At 50.2% G+C, this 8,925-nt stretch overlaps 1 protein-coding gene across 1 annotated transcript; it reads right to left on the reverse strand.

Annotated features, from left to right (window-relative positions):
* On the reverse strand, nt 3,142–7,298 carry OCSTAMP (osteoclast stimulatory transmembrane protein). Its single transcript, XM_021416983.1, has 3 exons — nt 7,264–7,298; nt 4,997–6,047; nt 3,142–3,444 (listed from the first exon to the last, which is right to left on the reverse strand). The coding sequence occupies exons 1-3, from the start codon at nt 7,296–7,298 to the stop codon at nt 3,142–3,144; spliced, it is 1,389 nt and encodes a 462-aa protein (XP_021272658.1).

Below are 8,925 nucleotides of genomic sequence, written 5' to 3' on the forward strand. Positions count from 1 at the left end.
TCACCACAAAACACCAATGGTAACCAGGAGCTTCAGGGCACAGCCTGTCATTTGCCTGAGGACCTCCCAACCCTCTGGTGCAACTGAGTAGGTGGAGAAAAGAGCAATCCATGGGCCTTTCTCTTGTGTAATTAACGCCTTTATTTAGGTTAGTAAGAAATTCTAAACCTCTACAAGTGCAAGGGAGAAAACAGGTGAACGTGTCCTAGCCTGGCATCAGCAAGGATTTGGACTGGTGTTGGCATTAATGAGCAATGGGGGAGTCAAAAATGCTTGACCCTTCCTCAGGGTAGTTAAGGCTCTCCACCTGCAGCAGTCGATGATAGATAATGGGTATCATAGTGACTTGTTCCTTCCTACATTAATTAAAAACCCTTCTGACACCAATGTGATGACACTTCATGGCTCTCCATGGGGTAACATGTCACATTCATTGCTTCCTTCCCAATGAACCAACTCCAGCATTGCCACGACAGAACTCACTGATCACCTACTCTTCAACGTTCCTCCAAAGCCCAAACTCTTCCCTTGCATTCATCACTGAAACCACAGAAACTGGTGTCACGCGCACAACAAAAATTCATACAAATCTCTTTTTAATCCCTGAAGACCCACCTGCAAAATGGCAATGGCAGCACACTGCTCCAGGCACAGGTTTATGACAGCTGTGATGCTGGAGGCATAGGCAGAATGGCAGTACCTGACACTGATCATTATCCTTTCAAGCTGATGCAATTACCCTAATCAAGGCTTCTTTAATGCTGAACTTTGGTGTTTAAAAGTGCAAACTTTCCAGAATCAGTCTTTAGTAGTTAAAATTTAGGGAGAGATGAAGGAAACTAAAGAAAAGAAGAGAGAACCACTCTGGACTGGGGATAGCTTGTCTTAGCAAAGAGGAACTTTCAGGTTGAAAATGAATGTTTCAAGAGCTCCTTCCATGCTGTTCAAACGCCCTGGGAGTGGGGCACTGCCAGTGCCAAGGATGCAGTGGGAACCTGTGGGTGGCACTCAGTCCTCTTAGTCCAAATCTGTGGTCTTCTCTGCTCCAACTCTTCTGAGCCTGAGGGACCCATCTCTGAGCAACACCCATATCTCCCCATATCACCTTCTGCATGCCCCAGCAGAGTTCCTTGCTGCTCCATGGGCTGACAGGTGGGACAGAACCTGGACATCGGAATCCCAAAATGCTACTGGCCAAAATTGTATCAGTTTCGTAAAGGGCATTAAAAGATTGCTGTGCATCTCTTGCCAAACAGATGAGTCTTTCCAAGGAAAGCTGTTTTAGCTGTGTTCATTGGAAGGCCCTGTGCTGCTGGGATGCTTTGTGGCTGAAGGGTTTCCCTGCTCTCCTCACAGCTCCTTAATCCCTGGCTCCAGGTAATTTTAGCTACTTGATTGGCAAATGGGAATGTTTTCGCTTTCCTCAAACAGAACATCACAGAGTGTTTGCTGCAGAAATCTCATGACATGGCACAGGCTGCCCAGGGAGGTGATGGAGTCACTGTCCCTGGAGGTGTTCAAGAACCGTGGAGATGTGGCACTGAGGGATGTGGTCAGTGGGCATGGGGGGTGGATTGGGGTTGGACTTGGTGTTCTTGGACGTCTTCTCCAACCCTAATGATTCTGTAATTCTATGACAAAGCAGCCTAGCTGCTGCAAAGGGAGAAAGGCACTTGTATTAATCACCATAACAGCAGAGAATTAAGAAACCTGGAGAAATATATACACCGGAGTTTTGTTAGATAGATGCTCAAAAAATAATCCAGATCTACTTTGTTTCAAGCTTCTCAGAAGCTGTCAGAACTTTGTGCATCTGCAGCTGCCACTTCACTTCTGTAATTTAATCTCTTTGAGGTGCATTATGCCAAATAATTATCTTAATGAAGACTCTAATGGGAGAAGAGAGGGAAATAATAGACATGCTTTGAAGAAATGAAGCTGTGAAATTGCTTTGTTTTTAAGCTGGCACTGGTTTAGATCCCTCTCCTCCTGTCTTGCCCCTACCCAGGTTCTGATCTGCCTCCTTCAAAAGATATGCTTCAGTGATGGATTTTTGCATATTAGTTACAATATCACAATTTCTGAGTTTGAAGCAACCCAGCACAGAAAACTAGCTATTGCTTTAGCAAAGCCCAGCCTTCTACGTCCCGCCCCGTTCTGCTCCCTGCAGAGCACTGGCTCCGATGTCAGGTTTCACTCTACCACTTCTATATCCTCCTGGATACTGGCCTGAGCTGACCTCTTCTTGGCTGCCCTTCTCCTCTTCTGCAGTCCTCCAGCTGCTCTATCTGTGTTGTTCTGGAGAGCCCTGGTGAAGAGATTTCAGCAAGTCCTCACACACTGATTCCTACTCCCTTGCGTGCCCAGGAGGTGCTTCTCGTGGTCATACGGTCTTGAATTTATTTCAGCAGGTTAAAACAACTCATTATGTCATAAATAATACGTATTCTAAAGACAAATAATAACTAAATAATAATTATTTAATTAATACTTCTAGAGATTTTCAAGAAAAGTGTAGATGTGGCACGGATCGACGTGGTCTAGAGCAGTCACAGGCATGGGCTGATGGTTGGACTGGATGATCTTAGTGGTCTTTCCAACCTTAATGATTCTGTGATTCTATAATTGATTTTTAATCTACTCAAATGAGTTTTTTTTGCTTGCTGCCTGGAGGGATCACTTCAGGTTGAAAGGAAGCGGTTGGATGAGATGATGTCACCGGTCTTTTCTTTCCAACCATAATGATTATACGAATCTACGAAGGGTGCACTTCCTCCAGCAGTAACCGGGAGGCACAGGAGCACTTCCTCCACCCAGCTCCCACGCACGCTTAGCCTTGCATGATGCTGCCAACACCATCACAGGAGCTATCTTGGGTTCCTTTTTCCACCTTTCCTGGATGAATTCACTGCAGAAGTTCTAGATTAAATTAATAAAAGAAAGTAAATGTAGCTCATTTTTTCTCAGATTAATGCAAAATGTCACATTTGGCCTTTTTCGCTCTTTATTTGGCAAACGTTTTTCCCAGATGCCAAGCACTTCTGTAACTCTGGAGAATGAATTTCGTGATCCCTTTGCTTATGCGAAGTTATTGCCACAAGGTCTTTGTCATTCCCTGCATGTCTGAAATTGCCCTTCACTTCAGCCACGTTGTGTCTCGTTGCACTGCCGGGACAGCTTGCCATAGAGGTAATGTGCCCGCTCCTCCTCCCGGCTCTCAAAGAAGGAAGCAGCGATTTTCCTGCACAGGCGGCGTGCGTAGGTTTCCAGAAACACGGTGGCATAGATAATGCAGAAGAGCAGCCCCACAGCCAGCAGCACGGAGGGGTTGGGGGGTACTGGGGAGCTGATCCCGCAGCGGGCAGAGCTGAAGGTCAGGGAGTGGCGGTAGCTCCTATTAAAGTCCCTCAGGGGAACTGGGATTTTCAAGATGTCTATTCCAGCCTGGAATAAAGAGAGTAAGAGGTTAAATGAGGCTTGAGCCTGGAGGTGTGTGATCACTGGTACAGCTTGTTTGGGTGCATTGAGATGAGGATATTGAAGCACAAAAATGCTTCGGGCAGGTGGTGTGGGCGCAGAGCCCTGGCATGGTAAGATCCTGTCCTGGCATCGTCATCTGCTGCTGCAGGAGTCACAGGGAGACAGAGTACAGAGAGCAGCAGGGGCTGCACGTTTTAATAGTAAGGTTTGTTTCTAAGCACTTATTGCTTCACTGTAAGCAGTTATCTGAGCTAGGAGGTGCAGTAGCTGGGTCAGAAGGAAGATAACAAGGTAGAATAGGGAAGTTAAAAAGCAGAATGAAAATTAGAATCATAGAATCATAGAAACATTGACGTTGGAAAAGACCTGTAAGACCATCTAGTCCAACCACCCACCTACCACCAAAACCGTCCACTAAACCACAGCCCTGAGTGCCACATCCCCATGGATCTTGAACACCTCCAGGGATGGTGACCCCACCACCTCCCTGGGCAGCCTGTGCCAGTGCCTCAGCGCTCTTACTGAGAATAAATTCTTCCTAATTTCCAACCTGAACATCCTCTTGCACAACTTAATACCATCACCTCTCATTCTATTGCTGTTACCTGGGAGCAGAGGCTGACCCCCACCTCACACAACCTCCTTCAGGGAGTTGCAGACAGCGATGAGGTTTCCCCTGAGCCTCCTCTTCCCCACACTGAACCATCCCAGATCCCTCGGCCGCTCCCCATAAGACCTCATTGTGCTCCTGACCCCTCACAGCCCCATTGCCCCTTCCTGGACACGCTCCAGGCCCCGATGTCTGTCTGGTAGTGAGGGGCCCACAGCTGAGCACAGCACTCTGAGGTGCAGCCTCACCAGAGCTGGGCACAGGGGACGATCACCTCCCTGTCCTGCTGGCTGCACTATTTCTGATACACACTAGGATGCTGTTGGCCTTCTTGGCCACCTGGGCACACTGCTGGCTCATGTTCAGCCGAGCATCGCCCAACACCTCCAGATCCTTTTCCTCCACACAGCCTTCCAGCCACCCTGCCCCCAAGCCTGTAGCAATGCATGGGGCTATTGTGGCCAAAATGCAGAACCTGACACTTGTTCTTATTGAACTTCATCCCATCACCCTCAGCCCAGTGATCAGCCCATCCAGCTCCCTCTGTCCCTTCCTACCCTCAGAAAGATCAACATTTCCCCCTGCCTTGGTGTCATCTGCCCCTCGTTACTGAGGGTACACTCAATTCTCTCATCCAGATCATCAAGGAAGATATTAAACAGGGCTGGCTCTAGTACCAGCCCCTGGGGAACACCACTCCTGACTGGTCACCAGTTGTATTTAAAAGGATATTAAAATAGATAGAAACCGGGGAGGCTGGTGAAATAGGACACTGAGTGACACAAAGGCAGCGGGCAGGGCTTTCCCAAGGATCTCCATCCTCCCTCCTGCATGCCAAGCAGCAGCACAGCCCAGGGCAGCGCGTTAGAGAAGCCAACCCATCCATGTGCCCCAAGTGGCACTCACCTGGTATTTGATGCTGAGCGTGACAGGCACTGTGGAGAGCTGAGCCATCCTCCTCACCACCGTATCCGCCACGCCAAAGACGAGGTGCTCCAAGGCCACCACCACCAGCACCAGCAGCAGGGCCACTGAGGGGCGCAGTGCCTGGGCCAGGCACAGTGTCAGCTCCTCGCGGGACAGCCTGAGGCCCGTGGGGCGGATGAGGTGGTGGGGTGAGCCCACCAACAAGTGGGCAGCTCCTCCATCCTCAGCCAAACGCTGCAGCTTCTTGGTGATGTAAACGTTGTCGAAGCGGAGGTTGGTGAGGTAATTCTTCAAGTACCAGGCAGACTCAAAGCAGAGGAAGAGCACGGAGAAGGCAGCCACCAGTCTGTTGCCCGCTCGCACGCAATCTTTGACCAGCACCTCGACAGACAAAAAATCCCTCCTGGCTTTCTCACCAGTGAGGTGCACCTGCTGGTTAATCAAGGAGCTGTTCTTCATCAGTGAAAACTGGAAATGTCCATCCATGGGCCTCAAAATAGCGTAATTTTGCATTTCATCCCCCAGCTTCCGGGAAGCGTTCTCCAGCAGAGCAGTGGAGTTCAAAAGGCTCTCGGAGGAATTCTTGGAGATGCACAGGATGACTTGCAGTAGGGTCTTGATGTTGCTGATGATGTTGGGGGTGATGTTAACCACCACTATCATGATGCAGGCTGACAAGAGGAGCTTCTGGCCCTGCTTGGTTCCCAAGGTCGGCATGGCAATGCTGAAGGCACAGCGCACAGGGTGCACCAAGAACAGGGCGAGGAGGAGGAGCAGGCTGAAGGTGATGGCCATCGCGATGGAGATGTGCCGCGGGTACTCCAGGGATGCAAGGAGCCAGTTGTAGAAGAGACCTCCGAGCAGCGCGGTGATGCAGGAGCACTGCAGAAATAGGGTCCACAGCTCCCGGCCATCTGCTGGGACTGGTTTGGAGTATATGGACCATTGCTCTGTCATGATCCTATGCAGCTTTGGGAACAGGGAATCTTCACAATAGGCGTAGTCATGTGCTCTGTACAAAGAACAAGCACTGAGGCGTTAGTAAGGGAAATATAGAAATGCACTGATTAGGGGAATTTGTAATGTCCCTCTCTGGTCTCACTCTTTGCCTCTCTGATACCTGAGTTGCTGGCACTGTGGTCTTCCCTGCAACCATGCAGGCCGGGAAAGTTCAAGGCATTTGTTGAAATTGCTGTCTACAACTCCCTGAAAGGGGGCTGTGGCAAGGTTGGGGGTTGGCCTTTGCTCTCTGGTAACAGCAACAGGATGAGAGGCAGTGGCTTTAAGTTGCATGAGGGGAGGTTCATGTTGGATACCAGGAAACATTTGTTCTCAGAAAGAGAGGTGATGCACTGGCACAGGCTGCCCAGGGAGGTGGGGGAGTCACCGTCCCTGGAGGTGTTCAGGAACCACAGAGATGTGGCACTGAGGGATGTGGTCAGTGGGCATGGTGGGATGGGCTGGGGTTGGACTTGGGGATCTGAGGTTTTTTCCAAATGTAATGATTCCATGATTCTATGAAAGGTCAAATACCAGTTACAAACAACTGCTCCTCCTCTAACGTTAGTAGAGGAAAGCAGTATATTACTCTGTAAAAACCATAATGTCATTCAGAGAAGGCTGAACTCTTTAGCTGTGTTTAAGAGTAGGTTTGGTGGTTTCTTAGAGGAGGGAAAAGAGAAGAAAGGACTCCCAGCTGCTCTGGAAATTGTTAGTTAGCTCAGTAATTAAGGTGCTTAATGGATCAGAGGAGCTGGAACAGGAGTTTCTGCCTCCCTACTTCTTAATAGGAGACCAAAATACTCAGCAAATCTAAGGGTGACAAATACAGAACTGATCAGGGAGAACACTGTTTCACACAGATGCTCCATTGCCAGAGGAAATCTCCAAGGTTAAGAATTTGGCTACTGCAGGCAGGATGAAATGTCCCAGAGTGCTATTTAAATGCCTAATGGAAACAAATGTTTGGGAAGAAATACTATTTCTCAGGCCTCTGATGTGGAATGACTCTCCAGAGACCAGAAAACCTGGCGGGGAGAGGGATTCTCCCACTGCAGCTTTTAGTCCCCTCCCCAGGATGAGACCAGCCAGGAGAGCCTATCTGCCCCAGCCTGGCAGCAGCAGCAGTATCCTCAGAGTGGGAATTGTGCGGGGCTAATCCATTTACCTGAGGTTTATCAGTGGAAAAGGCAGTTCAAAGCTATCAGGACAAAAAGACTGAAGCAGGTGTTACATACCTGGCAGACAAGACGTGCCCCAGTCCTGTCTGTAGGCTCTGCATGCTCCGATGCCCTGTTGCTCCCATTGAGGATGCTGAAGGCAGCTGCTGTGACACCCACAGGAGGACACCAAAGCTGTCAGCACCGGGCAGCCAGGACTCAAAAAATGGGCTTTATAAGGCAATTTGGCTCAACAGATGCTGTAGATTCCTGTTGTGAGTGGACGAAGTAGGTATGTGGAGCCCAGCAGCAACCCTGCTGTCAGACTCCCTTGGGTCTTGCTTAAGGTGCAGAGGCTTGGTGTGATGACACGCTGCTGAGAGAAATGAGTCAGTACCATATGGAATGAGTCAGTACTACATGGAAATACTGGGAGGAACAAGGATCACATGGGAGATGGGGTGTCACTGTGCTGAACTGGGAAATCAGCTGTCTCATCCCAGCAGCAGTGTGAGCACTTAGAGAGAAGGGGGCTTTCCTCTGGCAGGCAGCAGTCATGGCCCAAAGGCACTGCTGGACCAGGGAAGCTCCAGACAATACTCTGGTCACCACTGGTCAGTTCTAGCAGGCTGCTTCTCTCTGCTGAAATGGTGAGCTCATGTGTTGGGCTCACACTGCTTAAAGGGTGACTGCCCAACACCTCTCACTTCTGTACCTCTTCCTTGGTGGCATCTGGCTGCTTCATCCTACCTAACTCAAAAAGCTTTGCAGTTAGGAAGCCTGACTCGAGCTTTTTGCTGAGACCAGCACCCTTGTGTGGAAGCTGTAGATGAGCACCTTCCGAGGCCATGGCCGTGCACAACTGGACCTGGGCACCTTGTGGTCCTAGCAAAGGAAGACCTGCACCTTTCCCAGTTCCCTATGGCCAACAAATCCACTGTAAAGAATCCCACAGCAGGCCAGGATTCCAGAAGCGCCAGCCTCCAAACCTCAGGGAAGGACCAGCCATGATAGCTACTTCAAGCCATGCTTCCAGATAAGAGGGGGAAGATGCGTCTCCCTTCTCCAGCCAGAAAATCCAAGATATCATCTATAAGAACCGTGTACAAACCCTGCCTTCCTCCACTCAGAGTGCAGGGGAGGTCATGTAGCCTTCCCTGGCTCCACCAAACCTGTGCTGGGGCCTCCCCAAGTGATGCTGCTGCCTCCAGCCCTCCCACGGGTGGGAACATGGGGCCCCCAGCCAGTTCCCATGCTCCCTACAGTGAGCGAGGGCGAAGGGCTGGGGCTCAGCTGGGACAGAGCTCTTTCCCCAGGGATGCGGCCAGTCCCCACAGCGGTGCGGCCATCAGAGGATGAGTAATGCTGAGTGTGAACCCATCGCTCCCTCAGCCCTTTCTGCGGGGCACAGCCAAGGTGTTCACAGCACCCAGGGACCTGTGCAGAGAGCAGAGTGAGGTACTCTGAGTGGCTCCAGCCTTCAAGAGAATCACAGGATGGTTTGAGCTTGAAGGGACCCTCAAAGGCCACCTGGTTGAACCCCACTGCAATGCACAGTGACACCCACAGCTCCATCAGGTGCTCAGAGCCCCATCCAACCCGACCTTGGATGTCTCCACAGCATCCACCACCCCCCTGGACAACTTGTTCCAGTGCCCTGCTGCTCTTATTGAGAGGAACATCTCCTGATATCCAATCTAAATCCCCCCTCTTGTAGTTTGAAACCATTTCCCCTTGTCCTATCAAGAG

Source organism: Numida meleagris, chromosome 19, assembly GCF_002078875.1.
Source record: "Numida meleagris isolate 19003 breed g44 Domestic line chromosome 19, NumMel1.0, whole genome shotgun sequence".
Classification (NCBI taxonomy): domain Eukaryota; kingdom Metazoa; phylum Chordata; class Aves; order Galliformes; family Numididae; genus Numida; species Numida meleagris.